Source organism: Passer domesticus, chromosome 1 (assembly GCF_036417665.1).
Source record: "Passer domesticus isolate bPasDom1 chromosome 1, bPasDom1.hap1, whole genome shotgun sequence".
In the NCBI taxonomy this organism is placed as follows: Eukaryota; Metazoa; Chordata; class Aves; order Passeriformes; family Passeridae; genus Passer; species Passer domesticus.
In genome coordinates this window covers 89,509,071-89,526,400 of record NC_087474.1, presented here as the reverse complement: position 1 = coordinate 89,526,400, position 17,330 = coordinate 89,509,071, and the positions used below count along the sequence as shown (strand labels likewise).

The following is a 17,330-nucleotide window of genomic DNA, read 5'->3' as shown; positions in this document are numbered from 1 at the left end:
AATTTTTTTGGTTATGCAGGCCAGTATTATACGCTCCACCAGCTTGAAAAAATGTAATTTTGAAGGAACTAACATGGTTACAGTTTGGGAAAATAGAGTTATAAAATTGCAAATTGGGCACCTGCCACCTTTGCATCTAAGTTCAGACTTGAACTACCAACCACTGCTACTGACACCAAGCCCTAAGGCTGAATGCAAAGGATTTAATGACTCGATGGACACAAAAGGTCATACGGTAAAGAGAGCTGAGGGATGCTACGACTCATTGATCAACTATAGGGGTTGAAACAGCTGCCACAATGGAACACTAAAACAATGCATGCATACATTTCATCAGGATGGAATTCCTCTCTACCCTGAATAAAATTAAATTGTTTTCTTCCTTAACAACATTCCTGCCAACTCAGCAGAGCCCGGGCGACACCTCTCAGCGCACGTGGCAGAGTACAAAGTTTTAATGCGCGCTGCCCCAGCTATGTAGGGCAGCAAGACATGGAAACATAAATGATTAAGCTAAGAGAGAATTTTGTGCTTTGCTGAGCAGTTTGTTAGCTCTGCTGGAAGGCCTCAGCTCTGGAATGGGAGGTGAGATTTGGCCAACAGCACAAGTTGAGAAGGATAGCTGTTCCCAGGGCTTACACATCCCTGATCCCTGGAACACCGACCCTCTTAAAATCTGGCCGACTTCACCTAGGGATGCAGCGTTTCTCTCCGGTTTGGAGTAGAACTTGGAACCGGTTTTAGCTACATTTTGTCCAACTCCTGTGCTCTTTCCCCGCCCGCCCGCTGCCCTCGGCATGGACCTGCTCGCTCCGGCCCGGGCAGGGCGAGCTGCAGGGACAAGTGCCGGGCCCTGAACCTGGGTCACAACCCAGGCAGCGCTGCAGGCTGGGGGAAGAGTGTCTGGAAAGCTGCCCATTGGAACAGGGCCTGGGGGTGCTGGTCAGCAGCTGGCTGAGCATGAGCCAGCGTGTGTCCAGGTGTCCGGTGGCATCCCGGCTCGGCTCAGGAACAGGAGGCCAGCAGGAGTAGGGCAGTGATTGTCCCCCTGTACTCGGCATCCATGGGGCCACAACTGGAGTGCTGTGTCCCGCTCCGAGCCCCTCAATTCAGGACATTGAGGCGCTGGAAAGTGTCCGGAGAGAAGCAGCGAAGCCGGTGACTGGTCTGGAACACCATTCCCCTGAGGAGTGGCTGAGGCAGCCGGGGTTGTTTAGCCTGGAGTGAAGGAGGCTCAGGGGAGGACACAAATTATCACTCCGTGCGACCACATGAAAGGAGACTGTAGCCGAATCGGGGTCGGCATCTTCTTCCCAGACAACTAGTGACAGGAGAGAGGACACAGTCGCAAGATGCAGCAGGGAAGGTTCAGATTGGACATTATGCAGAATTTCTTCAAAGAAAGAGAGATGGCGTATTGGAATGGGCTGCCCAGGGAGGTGGTGGAGTCACCGTGCCTGGAAGTGTTTAAGGAAAAGCTGTATGTGCCATGGTCTAGGTGACCTGTAGGTTGACCCGATGATCTCGGAGGTCTTTCCCAGCACAGCTGACCCCGTGTTTCTGTAGATGAGAGCGGGCCAGACCCGCAGCAGCGCCCGGCCCGGCCCGGACCTCCCAGCCCGTGCGCCCGGCAGGCGGCGCTCGCGGCGGGCGGGCGGCGCTCCGTCCCCGCGCGGCCGCGCTCTGTGGCCGCGGGCTCGGCGGCGCGGCCGGTCCGTCCGCTCGGCGCGCGGCCCCGCCCCCGCGGTCACGCCACCCGCCCGGCCGGCGCTGCGTCAGCCCGGCAAGATGGAGACCGCGGAGGAAGGTACGGCGCTCGCCCCGCGCCCGCCGCCACCCCCGGGCGGGGGCTCCGCCGGGGCGGCCTCGGAGGGTGGAGGGGCGCGGGGGAGGAGGAGAATGTCGCCGGGCCCGCTGGGCGGGCTGGGGGCTGTGCGCGCCCGGAGGGGCTGCTCGCACCGGGGCTGCAGGTGCCCGGGCCCCGCGCCCCCCCGCCGCACCGGGCCCGCCGTGCCGCACCGGGCCGGGCCGGGCCGGGCCGGGCCGAGGGGGGCAGTGTGTGAGGCGGCGCGCGGTGCCCCTTACATAACCACGGGGAGCGGGGGGCGGTGCTGGCAGCACCCGGAGCGCGGCCGGCACGGGCCGTGCCGGGACCTTCCGCTGGCTGCGGCTTCGCCCGGGAAAGAGGGGCCCGGGGCAGAAATGAGAGCCCGGGGCGCAAAGCAGCAGGCGGGGCAGCGGGAGAGGCGGCGAGGAGGGCACTGCCCGCAGCTCCCTGCTGGCCTGCCGGCCCTGTGGCCCAGGGAGCCTTACATTTCCGCGTTTACTGAGCAGTAATAGCTGCTCCTTTCGCAAAGCTGACTTTGTTACGTGTGCTGGGCAGTCTGCTTGAAAAAATTGAAATATGCAGCAGCTGACATGTTTCTCTGTCTCTTTTGCAACAGACTAATACATAGTCACTTACCTAACTTTAAAAAAAATGAATTGTCAAAGATATCATAGTCATGAGGTGGGTTTTATGTGTAGTATCCATTTCTAAGGGTATTGCTTTATTTGAGATCAAGCATGGATATGTTTTGTCAGCACTTTTGTTATGCTTAGATCATCACAAAATCACAGAATCTTTAAGGTTGGGAAGGACCTCTGGAGTTCATCTACTCAAAGGCCTCTGCCAAGGCAGGGTCACCTGGAGCAGGTGACAGGAATGTGTCCAGGTGGGTTTTGAATGTCTCCAGAGAGGGAGAGGAACTGTGTAGTTCAAGCAGATACTGAAGAACTTCGACAGATCAGCACTTCGTATGGTAGCATAAACCAAACTAAATAAAGCATGTTTGTTGTGCTGTTTCTTGCAGTATTTGAGCTTTGTTTGTCATCTCAAACAATGAGTGCAAATACATATTGCAGTAGCAAATTCCAGGCAGTTCCAAGGAAAGCGTTTTGCATCTTGGCTTTTGTTACTTTGGCATTATTTTGAATGTAGCTTTTTATCAGATGTCACTTTATTTTCCTGCTTGAGAGGATTAAACAAAAAAAGCTGGAAAAACATGAACCACTGGATGAAATAAGACAACACCTTTGTGGTAGTGTCCTTTGGCTTGTGCTGTAGACGTCTTTAATACCCATGATCACTGATGGTTTATCAAAATATTAGTGTTTCTTAAATCTGACATTTAAAATTGCTTGCTGCAGCTCTGTAGACCCAGTCACTTGCACTGATAAAATCAACAACAAAGTGAAACTTTGATCGCTTGTCCTCTGGTTGCCCAGAAAAACTGGTTTTTTTGCAAGCTGTGAAGTGGATACTCAGAAATGACCTCCTGATTTTCCACCACTCCAGTAGCTGGCAAATCCATCTCGGTGGATTTAATTCAAATAGCATAGTTGATAATTTGTTACAGGCTGTTACCAGTGGTAGACTTTGATCATACCTGATTTAAGTAGGTGAACAGACCAGCGAGGCAAAGAAAAGGAGGGTTTTAGTTACATCTTTAAAGCATTGTCTTCTTCAACTAAACCTTTGTGTTAAATTCCACACTTGAAATTTTGACCTCTCTGGTGTTATATACAAGCACACACAAAGGCACATACATATGCAGCCTTAGATATTATATTGTGGCCTTGTCAATGTTGCCCTCAAAAGCTCCCAGTGGTAGCATGAAAGTAACCGGTCTATATACTCACTTTCCATAAATACCACTAGAATGTTACAACTTCTTCTACAGTTTCAAACCCCAGATCCTACTATTAGAACTTCATGCGGCTTGCCAGAACCTTGGGAAGAGACTTCCCAAGGTTAGAAAGCTCTGAACGCCAGCAGCAGCAGCAGCAAAGACTGTGTTAGTGCCTTGAGGAAGAGGAAATATGATATTATTGTGTGCTTGAGCTTCTGCTGCAGTGTCAGATGGACTTTCTGAGCTGGTGGTTGTCTGATACCAGTGTTAGAGCTGTTGTGGTTCTGATGGGCTTTGTGCTTGGCAGAGCTGTATTGTGGAGCTGGAAAACTGAACTGCATGGTCAGAGCTTAGATAAGAGAGGCAGTCTGGGGTCACGGTCAGACCTCAGTGGAAGCTGCTTCAGCTCAGAACGAATGTGAAAGTTGCTTCTCTGCAGCACCTGAAAGTGCCAGATACCAGGTTTTGCTGAAGAGAGGTAATTCTGGTTCTTTCTAGATAAATCAGTTTGTTGCTAAATAACGTAATCTTCACTTTTTGATATTCCAGTGTTGGATTCAGTCGGAGAGATAATAGGCAGTGAATCATTCTCGTGGGGAACAGGAAAGAACTTATTATTCAAGGTCATTTTTTCCAAAACATGTGCCTGAAGAACAGGATGCAAAGTGTGTGTGCACATAGAAAAATAGTGACTCTTGCACTGTGCAGTCTTTTTCACCATGGCTGTAGGTTATAAAGTGCACAGCTTAACACATTGACTCTCAGCAGAGTTTATTGATTTGAAGCTATCAGTTGCTTAACAGTCCAAACAACTACACTCATAAACCAAGGGGAAATATCTAGAAATTATCATATCTTTGAAAAAGTAAAATTTAGGTTTATTTTAGTAAGCTAACAGGCACTCTTTTCTCAAGCAAAGAATTCTTTTGCTCACAGGAATGCAAACTGCTTTTCCCCAAAAGTTTTGACAACAAGTGAACAGTTTGCTGTGAGAGTCAACAGGCCATTAAATGGACAGATTCAGAGAGCAGTGGGCATCCTTCAGGGAACAGTGTGCTTTTAGCTTGCTTGCATTGGTGCCAGAGGATCCCTAAAGCAGTGGTTTTCTGTGCTGTCTCGTGCTTGTCTGACCCCTTGTGAGCCTGCAAAGCTGTCCACTTGCTGCAGTGAAACAGCTCTGTTGGAAAGAATGTGGCGGGAGGTGGGCATGCCACAGCGAGTGGGTAGGGCAGGGCCTGCCTGTCAGTGGGAGACCTGTCCTGTGCAGCCATCTGGAAGTGCTCTCTGGGATAAAAGAATCCTTTGTTCTGATCAGTGCGGTCAGCAGAGGAACCAGAGACTCCTGATGTTTGCAGCAATACTGCAAATCATTGCTGCTGCACATGGCAGTGGTGGAAGTGTTCTTCATGTCGCTGCGTAGCATCACTGATGTGATACTGAATACCTGTTTCTGTTAGTTCTAGGTTTTCATGCTGCATAATTAATTCACTCAAACAACGCTTTCATAGATAGAAAATTGTTTGAATTTAATAATTTGAATTCTTATGCTTTATGTGTAGAAACTGTCCTAATGGTCTGTAAACTATGGATATGGTCATAATGTGACTTCCTTATAGAAAAAAAAAATCAATCTTTGGTGCCTTTTGGAAGTTTTTCTAGAGAAGCATTAATTTTGGCCGAGAACAAAGATAGGTGATTCAGACTTGAAATTGCATATTTGCGGTATTCTCACATCAGCTGGTATTTTTCTGACAAAGATCTCTGATATGCATGTGTTCTACTGGGACAGATATGCATGTTTGCCAAATAGTGGTTGATAGAGAAATAATTAACAAAAGATAAAATATCATATATTCTATAAAAATCAACATTTTATGTTCACTTCCCTAATAGATGTAAAAGGAAGAGTCAAGGGAAGGTACCATGCATCTGTCAATAAACAGATAAAACTTGATTTTTTTTTTCTATTTAGTTGTGTGTTTAGAGCTCTGGCTAACTGAATGGTATTTAAAATAGACATCTGTTTTTTAGAGGGAAAGGTTTATGTTCGCTTCTTTATCCACCAAACCTCTTGCAACCATTAGTTGCAAGAAAATGTCAGAAAGAGGAAATAAAGAAGGTGTGGGAATATGGAAACATGACTGAAATTACAAAATGAGAAGTAGGAAGTGGCTTGTCTTACTAGACAGTAGGCAGTCTCCAGGTTGGGTAGCAAATTGCAAAATACCTGCGTCTGTTTGTTATTTTGGATTTTTTTTCCTTTCATCAAGAGCACCAAGGAAATATGTGTGTTAGGTTCAAGAGTAGCAAATTATTTAAGTCATTGCTGGACATTATTAAACATCCTCTGTTCAGCCTCTGTTTAACTTTTTCCAAACTGGATGGAATCTTTCAAAGTATCCACATTCAAGAAAATTATCCTTAACAGTTTCTATGTTGTTTTAGTGATAACTCTTTAGGCAGAAACCATATCCTCCTGTAGTTTTACTGTGTCTATTTCCTAGAAATCCTAAAATTTTATAAGACGTGTTTTGAGTTTATGTAACATGATCAGGCAGATAATGTTCTTGTTGCTCTTTTTGGTGATCTCCCAGTCTCTGTCTTGCATCAGATGAAATCTGTCTTTGCTCCTCTTTCAATTTATTCTGGCTTCATTTTGCTACACAGTAAAGTTTCTAGAATGTAATTGTGTAATTTGTTTTGAAAATTCAAGTTCTTTAAGCAGCAGTGTAATAAGCTTTTTGTCCTTGTCAGCAGATATATGCAGAGTCTGTCGGTCGGAAGGAACTCCCGAGAAACCCCTCTATCATCCATGTGTGTGTACTGGCAGTATTAAATTTATTCATCAGGAATGGTGAGTTCTGTGTTTGTGTGTTTCTTAATTTTTTTTTTTCCTGATGAAAACATATTAATGTGTTTCTAAAAATACTTCAAGTCTTCAGGTTAACTAGTGAAAAAAACCCAATTTTCAGTGGAAACGTGTTTGGGGTTTTGATGTTGTTTATGTGATGATTCATTACAATTAAGGAAAAATTTAGTAATTATATATGGAAAAAAAACACTGATAATTATTTGTGTTTGGGACTGCAGTTCTGATTGTATGTCAGATTTATGAAAACTAAGTAGAAAAATCAGTATGTTGGGGTTTTTTTGCCCACTTATAATTGTGAATAGAAAGAACATCAAACCTCACAGAAAAAAAAAAAAACCCTAGTGCTTTTTAGTCATTTTGAGGTGTGTTTGATCAGGCGATGCTAAAGTAAAAACTGTAGTTCTGTTCTATATGGTCATTTCTGATGGTATTTTAATACTCTTTCTTTGACAAATACAGCAGTTCTAAATCTTAGCTGTGTGCATCTGTATGTCATATCTTGAAGTATTTATAAGAACTGGTGTCACTGATGGATGTCTGTGCCAGGATGTCTGATCAATAATGTACTCAAATAATGTTCTTTATCACCACTGTGACACATGCCAGTTTACCTTTTTGTGCTGTCTGAAACTTACTTCATGGCCTAAATGGACTTAATAAACATGCTAATTTAAGTCCTGCTTGCCAGTACAAATATCCTGATTTAAGTGTGAAAGCAGAGAATTGGTGTGTTTTCCTTAAAGGAGGGATAGGGCTGAGAGATGTATAGCGTGTGTTAATGTGATCACTTTTTATTGCAGCTTAGTTCAATGGCTTAAACACAGCAGAAAAGAATACTGTGAATTATGTAAGCACAGATTTGCTTTCACACCAAGTAAGTATGTTTTACTTGCTCGTATTTTTTTCAGAATTTTTCTCATGTAATATCTGTGAAGTGATTACTTTTTCATTCAGTGTGGTAGATCCAAACTTGGGGCATAACTTCTGTGTTCTTGTTTTAATTGCAGTTTTTATGCATGTTATTGCAGACTGTGAATTGCTTAAGTATTGGATAATTTGGTTCCTTCATAATCTTAAGTGAAACATAAAAGAAGTATTATTCAGTGCCTTTTTCTGACAGCCTTGATCCCATTCTTTTGCTGCCAACATTACAGCGTGTTGCATGTTTTCAGCTTCATTGATAAATTTAAGTTTTTGGAACTCTGAATGGTAAAGTAAAACCATGGCAAAATTTGAATTTGAAAAGCAGTTTTCAGTTTCCTTTAAAGGATCTACCTGCAACACTAATACCTGGCTTCTGTCAGTTTCAGTTCAAGTGATCTTGACAGATAACAGAAATTATGATTATTCCACTTACATTTCAGTCATAACTACCCAGTTAGCATATTAAATTGCCTTTTATGTTAGATACAACTAAATAGGTAGGCAACTTAAGATGAAGAATATTTATATAGTTCTGAGAGGATTTTTAATTACATTTTAACTGATTGTAGTGGGAATAGGTGAGGTGGCAGGCTAGTATTATTTAGTGTTGTCAGTTTATTGCCTGTTGAGCAGGTAAAGTAGGTTTTATGCTACATTTTTTCTTTAAATTTACAAATTTATTCCTGCTCTCCTCTCACCTTTTTTGTGTGTTGGGGTTTTTTCCTCCTAATTTTGTACTGTGGTAGAGAAAACTGAGGCTAAGGTGGTTTAGTTAATGTATTTTCTCTTCCCTTAATTTTCTATATGTTGAACATTGGTGTAATGTATTTCTGCCAACAATTAATTAAACACATTAGACCATCAGTGAAATGTGCAATGTTAACTCTGTCTTGGGAGGGTAGTAGTGTATTTTGCATTGAACACAGCAGTGCTTTCCAGTTATTCTGAAATACTACAGTGACCTCTGTGTTAGAGATCATTTGCTTGCAGGATTTATTTGTTACATATTTTTATAAAGGTATTATATTACTTCTGTGTGGAACATTCACAAACTAAAAGTGATATGCAGTTCTGAATCTCCCTGCAAGCTAATTAGCCACTTTCAAAATTGCATACTGTGGCCAGGTCCTCTACAGAAATCAGCATGCTGGACCAGAAAATGGCATTTCAGTGGTTTATTAGTTAAGAAAGAAGACTTTCTAGTTTTGTATGAAAAGAAGAAAGCAGATCAAAAAAGTTTATAGTGTTTTCCTTGGGATCTAAGAAAAGAGGATGAGCCATTCTAAACTAAATACACTTTATATATGTGTTATTATTGATAAGAGGAAGCTTAGTTACTGCCCTTATCAACAGACATGTTCATGCAGAAGTTAATTCTTTACTGAGACTGCTGTTGCCAGCACCGCTTGTAATGTGCTTGCAGGTTATGGACAGGGGAGAAAACTTAGTTATTGTGGCTCAAAAAAATACCATTTTTCATAGGAGCTTTGAGTTGGTAATAAGGAACCTCTTTCTTCCTCATGCAATAGAGTGTGTCCTCCACATTCAGCCTCTAGTAAAGGTCTGCTTATCCTCTGCCACACACTTGTCACTCCCCTGACTGAGCAGGCTCAGCTGATAAGGTGTCCTTCTCAGCTTTCCACGTTGCAGTGTGCTATTTCCTACCAGGCTTCACACAGTGGTAGCAGGTCAGGTACCCTGCACAGATTCCTCCTGCCCTCCCTACCCCTTGGGTCTTGGTTCATTGTTTCCCTCACACCCAATACTCATGCAGTAATGGTTTCCTTAATTTCTCTTATCCCTCTTTCTTTGGAAGATAATGTGGCTGTCCAGTCTGGAAACTGGATCTGCTTGCAGGAGCAGGGAAGAAGTCGCAGGTGCTAGAGGGAGAATGATAAGGCAGAAAAAAAAAGGGACTTATGTATATGCCAGTCATCCCAAGCAAAGTTGGATCTGGCCTGTAGATCTAACACATTTTCAGATAAGTCGGTTCACCACAGGATGTGGTCACATAAACACATGCATGTAATTAATATCTGTGCTCCAGCAGACAAGCACTAATAGTGTAATAGCAATACCAGCAACTCCTCTCTTATTTAGCTTGGTTTGCTTGCTAAGGCTGTTGCTGTCATTCTGTTAAAAATGCTCCATGTATGGAGTATTCATAAACTATTTCTAGTGCATTATTCTCTAAGTTCTGTAACATTTTGGGATTTTTTTAGCACCTGAACTGCTAGCTTAGTTATTGCTTGGAAGGAAGGAAAAAGGAGAAGATTCAACTTGTATTTTGGCTGGACTACAAAGGAACAATTTTTTCTTTTGAATAATAGCATCATTCTCTAAATGTGTTTAGTCATGTAGGTAAATGACTCGATTTCAAATGCATCTTTAAAGCTAAATTTTTTATGTTTTAAAATTAATTCCTTTTCTGCACTTCTACAGGTTAGGAATTAATACAACTATGAAAAAAGTAGCTTTTGACAATTTTTGATTGTCATGGTACTTGTTCCTTTCTGCACTTCCTGTGCAGCTTCATTGCTGGTTTGTGGTTCATACAATGTCACAAGCTCAGTTAAAACAAAGACTGTAAAATTAAAGGAAGCCATATGCATAGGGTTTTCCTTGTCATCTAATGTGGATTTACATTATTGAGGGATATATTAAACTGATTTCTTTACCTGTTTGTTTTGATAAACTTTTAACACAGTAGTCCATAGCTTCAGAATTTCTAGAAAGGCTAATTTCAAAAAATAAACTTCTGGAATAAATTGCTGCATGCTGGCACAGAATTCAATGTGTCTTCTGCCAGCTCAAGTGTGCAGAGTATACACACAACTGAGATTTATATGAATGTTATTTCATATATATGTTAGAGCTGTGCTTGCCTGAGAAGGAGTGGAGTTTTTCTCCTTTTACCTTAGTGGTCTGAAGCAGTCTGCATGTGTTTGGAGGGTGTAAAACACAGAAACATGGAGTGGTTTGGATTGGAAGGGTCTCATGAAGATCATCTAGTCCAACCTAAAGAATAACTCACAAGCCCTGTTTTACCAAACCAGTCCTTTCACTCAGGAGCTGTCAAGTGTGTGGTTTTTACTTACAAGTTACGCAGTCTTATTTCACAATCAGTGCACAAGGATGACTGAGGTGGCATATAAATGGCTTGCAAATGTAGTAGTAAATAAAGAATCTATGGGTAAGAGGGCTGCAAGTGTGATGATTCTGTGAAGTCTGCTAAATGGCAGCTTCTAAAAGTAGCCTTGTGTTTTCCCTACCTTATTTGTGTCAGTGTAATAGCAGATTTTTTGTCATATCATCTGTTTTGGAGAAGTTTAATTAGTAAATGTGTTCCTGGAAAAGTTAGGCTTACAGGAGGGGAGGGGAGGGTAGAACAAAACCCCTTCTCCTGAAAACAACCAACCAAACAAAAAAATCCCACTAAATTTAGGATTCATAACTAAATTAGCAGCTACACTGCATAGGTGTGACCTAAGTATCCAGAAAGCTTTCTAGTAGTTTTTCTATGACCTATATAGCTCAAAGAAGTTGAGCTAAACCTATGAAAAACTCGCCCAAAGTCTGTTTGAATTTCATGCTGTAATAGGAAAAAAAGATTGTTTCAATTTGTCTCTAAAAAAATTGTTTCAGTTGGTCTCTAACAGAAAGATTTTCATTTGGAGGAACTGTGGTAGATAATGCAGAAATTTGCTTTCTCAAACTGAGGTAGGAAAGATTACTGGGATGGAAAGAAAGGGATGGAGGTGCAGTGAGGAGGATGCATGTGCAGAAGCAAATGGATGCTGTGGTGCAGGGGTCAAGGTCTCAGGCCTCAGAGTGATAGTGGGGAGGGGGTACAGGGAACTGCGTGGACAGAAAATGGTGCTGGGTGACAGACACAAGTGGGGAGATAAGCTGTGAAAATCACTGGCAGCAAGCTTCAGTGGTGCAGGGTGCTTGCACACCAGGGGTTTCTGTCATGCTACGAATTCCTGCATTTCATGCACCTGAGTTGCAGGACATAGAAGGATTTTACCTTATCATCATAAAGCTCATGGAAAAAACTGTACAGATTTTGAGGTGTGCACAGGGCAGTGCACAGGTAAAACAGCTTTCTTTCCACCCTCAGCTTCTGATATCATCAAAAATTGCCAAATTGTTAAAATTTGGGGGATGTAGCTTGTGTTCTCTTAGTAGCTACATTGTGCTTTTATTTGAAAAACCTCTGTTGTAATTCTATAGCCTTTAGAAAAGTGAGCATGCAAAAATGCCAACTTTTATAAGCACTTTCTGCTTTAAGTTGGGATGGACATTCTTTCTTGTAGCTCGTTGTGTGCGTTCAGTAATTCCTGGAAGATGCATTTTTAAATTTTTTTCATTTCAAATCTTTCCAACTGAACAACATGTCCCTAACAAATCATTAATACATAGTTAATGTTTTCTGTGCAGTCCTTGTTGCAAAGTGTTGATCAAAATATATTTTTTGAAAACAACAAAGCTCTCAAAAGTATCTGCTGAATTGTCTATGAGTGGTACCATAAATATTTAACAGATACACCCTAAATAGAGTATATCTAAATATCTAAATAGATATTCTTTTGCACCTTTGTCAAAGTTTTCTTGTCTCCTGTGGCAGAAATTTTCCCGAATGTTTGTGCAGTGTGAGCTGAGATCATTAGTTAGACTTCGGTTGGCATTTTCTATGGTTCCAAATTGTGTACTAAATCTGTTTCTCTAACAAGAAAATTGTAAGATGATGTCAAAATATGCCCGTATCCTGCTTTCAATTCGCTGCTCTGTGTTCTCACAGCTACAGTTCCCTAGTGTTATACTTTTAGTCCTTTGTTTCATGAATTCCAGTTCCCTGCCAGATACCTGGTGAATAACAAGCTTTGAAATTTCAAACCAGTCGCTACTTGTCTCAGGGGTACTGTTTTGTTGTTACTTTGTGTCAGTTACAATCCACATATTGCTGAAATGCACCAGTCTCTCCCCATTCTTTGACTACTTCTGGATGTTGATACACTTTGACTCTGTGCTTGAGTTCTCTTTACAACACAGAAACTGATGGAAATAGCCCTGAAGAGAAAAGAATTTCATTCTCCTGTAGAGGCTTCTTCTCTGAGACTAGTAAAAGGATGATTGGGAATGTAGGTGAAGGGCTGCAGGTAGATAGCATAAAGCAGTATTTGTTAGACTCCTAAAAGGATTGCTCATGAGAGGAATTGAACACTCCTTTCTATTTGTTCTTATAAAAATTGAATTTCCTTATGTAGTTAGAAGTAGATAAGGTTTTAAAAGATAGTCCATAATGTTGAAGTCTTCAAGCACAGGTGTTTCCAACATAACAAACATCTAGGCAGAAATGTCTTTGTGCAACTCCCAAATATAGCTTATCTTCTTTATTCAAATCTGTTATTGATGTTATTGATACTGTGCATTACCACTTCTTAGTGTCCATGTAAGTGTGTAGAAACTAAGTACTAGTAGTGAAATTGTTACGTGTTTTCTAATTGTTTGCAAAAGAAGACCTCACAACTGTTTTTCTTGGCTTTTGAGTAGGGGTGGGCCTATGCAACATACAGGTGTTGAGTTTAAAAAGTCAAGAAAATTTTATATATGAGAATATCTGTGCAGGATGAGAGATTTGGATTGTGCTCTATAATAGGAGCGCCCTTAGAAGAAATTCTGCCTGATATGAAACAGATACCTGTTGAAAGACAATCATGGTGTGTAAATTTCAATGTCTGTGGATACTTAATCAGCTTTCTTAAATTTTCCTCCTTGTGTGCTGGTTTTGTTTTGCTGTGGGTTTTTTTTTTTTTTTTTGGTCTGCTGGATGGCAAGTAGGATCTAAATATCTAGCACAAAGAAATGGATAGTGTGCAAAATTGCTAATTGCTGTTGTTCCTCATGCCATGTCCATGAACTAGGTTTATAAATAACAGACAGAGGAATCTTTGAGGTAGCATTGAGAGAGAGTGATACTGATTTTAGAATCTGCTTTTTCTTGAGCTTATTTTTAGGTAATTCGAGTTTACAGTTAACAAATAAAGCTATTAAAAAAAAACTTTTCTTAGGTTAACAACTGGCATGGAGCTTATTAATTTTCCCATTCCACTCAGTACACAATTAAACCAATGTGTTATGTGAAATTTTTTTGTTGTTTGTTTGGAGTTGTCTCTTGAGAATATAAAATATGCTTATTCTTCTAGTAAGCTTTTGTCAGATGCAGTTTGTAGTTGGCAGGACTTTTACATAAATGCTTCTCTAAAGGACAAACTGTCTCATAAGTGCCTTTTCTACACAGTTTATTCCCCAGATATGCCTTCACGGCTTCCAATCCAAGACATCTTTGCTGGACTGGTTACAAGTATTGGCACAGCAATACGATACTGGTTTCATTATACACTTGTGGCCTTTGCATGGTTGGGAGTAGTACCTCTTACTGCATGTAAGTATTAATTTTCTGTACATAATGCTCTTATACACAGGGAAATCTGCCACTTCCTGCAACAAAGTTTTATGAGACCATTATTGTTTATTAAAAAAAACATCAAAGATGCTATTTCATTTCTTTTCCCTGAGAAATTCTACCTGTTTGACTCTTAAGCCAGTAGTGCAATGCAAAAGGGTGTTAAGACATAGGAGAGAATGCATGAAAGAGCTTTTAAATGTCTTACTCCAATAAAATACCTCTTCTCAATTATCTTCTTTAAAATCTACATGGAAGGTTTTATTTATTAATAATAGGATAGGAGAGTTGTGCTATTGTTATTAACCATCTATAAATGAAAGTGCACGGGGTTTTTATGTGAAAAGTAAAATTCCTTTACAATCATGGACATACTGATTTGTGACACTTAAATCTCAAAGTCACGTAAGTAGTAAAGGAATTCAGTAGAAAAGAGAGTGCACATTTAAATTACTCTAGTATCTGGTTTGAAATTTACTTTCCAAATAGAGACTGAAAAAGAACTATGGATGTTTCTACAAGCTAAGAACACTCAGAAAATTGAGAAAGGCAGAAAGAATATAGTGTTCAGTCAAGGCAATAATTAGAAGTGCATCTTTACAAACCATAATATGTCCCTTGAACAAAAGAGCATGAGAGTAAATTCTTCTCCTGAGAGAGTTTCTCGGTGTGTTCTGGGTTTTAATTTGTAGCTGGCTCAAATAAAATAAAATAAATGTAACTGGCTGTAGTTTGAGAATAGCACAATGTTGGCATCACCTAATTTTCTGAAGTAGACCACATATACTGATGGCCTACTTTTTAAATACACATCATGGTAAAAAGCTGACATTTACAAGCATCAACTATTAATTGATAAAATATTTACTTAAAACAGATGATGAAATGGTGATGGTCCTTGCAACATGATATCATAGCACCAGAAGTTTATACACATTCAAAATACGATTGAGCAAATTAAAGGGGGGAAATTGCACCAAGGATTAATTAGCTGTGAGATATTTTGGAATGGGAAGTGAAGCATATGAGAATGTACTGAAGAAGTATCACAGCAAATATCTTTAACTTTCTTCCATATTCATCCTTAGGCATCCATTAATGTGACCAGTGAATCTAGTATGGCAGTTCTGACACTTTGGATGTCTGCTTTTAAAGATGTGCAGCTAAAATACAGCTTTGTTGTATATGATCTTGAGTTCTGTTCGTGCACTGAAAGTTGAAATTTTCTTCCATGTCATAAATTTAGTTGGACACCTGGTGAAATGAGGGTACCTGGGGGGTCCTTTCCAAGTGAAGCTATAGCCAAAATTGAATTTATATCCAACTTCTCTTTACTCACACAGGTCGTATCTACAAGTGCTTGTTTACTGGCTCTGTGAGCTCACTACTGACACTGCCATTAGATATTCTGTCCACGTAAGTGCTTCAGCAGTTTGATACAAAAACCTGTTTTAGTCAGGTTATCCTGAAAACAGTAACTTTTGAACTTAATGTCTCTTTCATCCAGTTATATTTGTTATCTTCTGCCATCATAATAAGCAACTGCCCTTTACCCTTTGCACAACTAGATGTATGGACAACACCATTAAATCATTTAACTTTGGAGTTCCATTATTCAAGATCTTTGGAGCTGGAAACCGACTTTACAAAGCAGGCCCTGGTTAATGAAAATTTTTATTTGATGTCAAGGAAACTTGTGCAAAATTACACTTAATAATTTTTAAAAAATCAATTTCCTATGGTTTAAATCAGATACATAGAATATTATGAAATGTGTCACTAATAGTGTCACTTTCTGTTTTCTTTGTTGCATTTTTATATTTTGAAATAATTTTATCTGAGTCTTTTATGCGAGAGGGATTATTTTTTATCAGATTTCATTCTAGCTGATACGTGGATTTTTAATGCTTCAATCAACATCTGCTATTGCACATTGTCTTTCCTTATCCTTTTTAAATCAATTTTGCCTAAAGAATTAGTAAATACCAAACAACAGAATTCCAAGCTTACTTACTAAATTCAAGCCTCTTACTTTCTCATTATCTTGAACACAAGGAACTGAAACTGAGTTTAAGCAGAATCATCTGCACATCAAGCAAATTCGGAATTAATGTTCTCTGTGGTTAAGCTAAATCATCTTAATTGGGCTATTTGATTTGAGAAATCAGGTCAAGTTGCATTTAACTTATTTTCATTATTGGAAAGAGATGCTTGTTTCAGTCTAGTAACAGTATATTTCCTGTTATCTCTGTAGTGTAGATTCTATGTTTATTTTTCGGGAGAAGGATTTGAAACAACTAAACCTAGAGTACCTCATGTCTATTACAGTCTAGGGAGAAAATAAGGGACTCAATATTTGTCAGATTTTAATGGTGTGTGAAACTGTGTTTTGACATTTGTTTCTTTGGCAGTCAATTACAGTAGCTTCTTGTGTCATCTTTTCATTTTGGACTTCATGTCCCCAGGGTACACACTGTGCTGTGCAGGCACAAGTGTGCAGCTTCAAGGGGGACTAAACTGATACTTCTTTGGAGATGGCAGAGTGCTATGGTGCCATGTTTCTTACTTATTTTAAGAACATATTGTAGTTTTACAAGGAGGTACCTGAAATTAGGGATGAGGATTGCTTAGGATGATTTAAGTGCCTCTTACATTGCATGAAACCCTAGTTTTGGTTGGCTGGCTGAACTTTGATTTGCTGCTGCTATACAGTTATGTATGATCTGATGGATTAAGTTTTTTAAGGTATAGAGATAATATATGAGGTAAAATGCTATCTGAAGTATAGAGCAGTTGAAGGAAAACCCTGCAGTTCCATTCTTCTGGTGCAGGTAGCTCAGCAGATAAAATGCTTAGATGGACTGGATAGTATGTGTTTAGCCATTTAAGTAAACCTCTTACTATATCAAGCCATTTTCTTAGTGACCATTGTGTTTCCTTTGCTGTTCTGGAAGATTGTTTTTTCTGAGCTACTCTGTAGTGTTACCAGCAAAATATTGTTTTTATTAATTTTTTTTTTTAACAGGGAGAACTTACTGGCTGACTGTTTGCAGGGCTGTTTTGTGGTGACATGCACTCTGTGTGCATTTATCAGCCTTGTATGGTTACGTGAACAGATCGTCCATGGAGGAGCACCACAGTGGTTGGAACAAAATCAACAACAGCCACTCAATGGTGTTGGTCAACAAAATGAGGTAAAACTTACTGTTCTTTAGGTCACAATTCATTTAGAAAATGTGGTTCTGGGAGTAAATACTTCATCAGAATGCAGTCATGTTATTTTACTTCATGGTACCTTTAGTTGTTAGCAGAAGTTGAACACTTAGTGACACCACTGTTAAGTTTTTGAAGTTGTTTTATTGTGTAGCATTGCATAGATTCTTAGCTCTGTATC

The 17,330-nt window shown here is 40.3% G+C and overlaps 1 protein-coding gene across 2 annotated transcripts in view; it reads left to right on the top strand.

The window, feature by feature from the left end:
- Positions 1 to 1,657: 1,657 nt before the first annotated feature.
- MARCHF6 (membrane associated ring-CH-type finger 6) overlaps positions 1,658 to 17,330 on the top strand; it is a 49,176-nt gene continuing 33,503 nt past the window's right edge. The window contains exons 1-6 of one of the 2 annotated variants that reach the window (XM_064428551.1): positions 1,658 to 1,807; positions 6,429 to 6,525; positions 7,344 to 7,417; positions 13,772 to 13,915; positions 15,280 to 15,352; positions 16,962 to 17,130. In XM_064428551.1, coding sequence (XP_064284621.1) covers positions 1,789 to 1,807; positions 6,429 to 6,525; positions 7,344 to 7,417; positions 13,772 to 13,915; positions 15,280 to 15,352; positions 16,962 to 17,130 — 576 coding nt within the window. In that variant the 5' untranslated portion in view covers positions 1,658 to 1,788. Of the gene's footprint in view, positions 1,808 to 6,425; positions 6,526 to 7,343; positions 7,418 to 13,771; positions 13,916 to 15,279; positions 15,353 to 16,961; positions 17,131 to 17,330 lie in introns of both variants that reach the window. The other variant, XM_064428541.1, reaches the window with a different exon arrangement.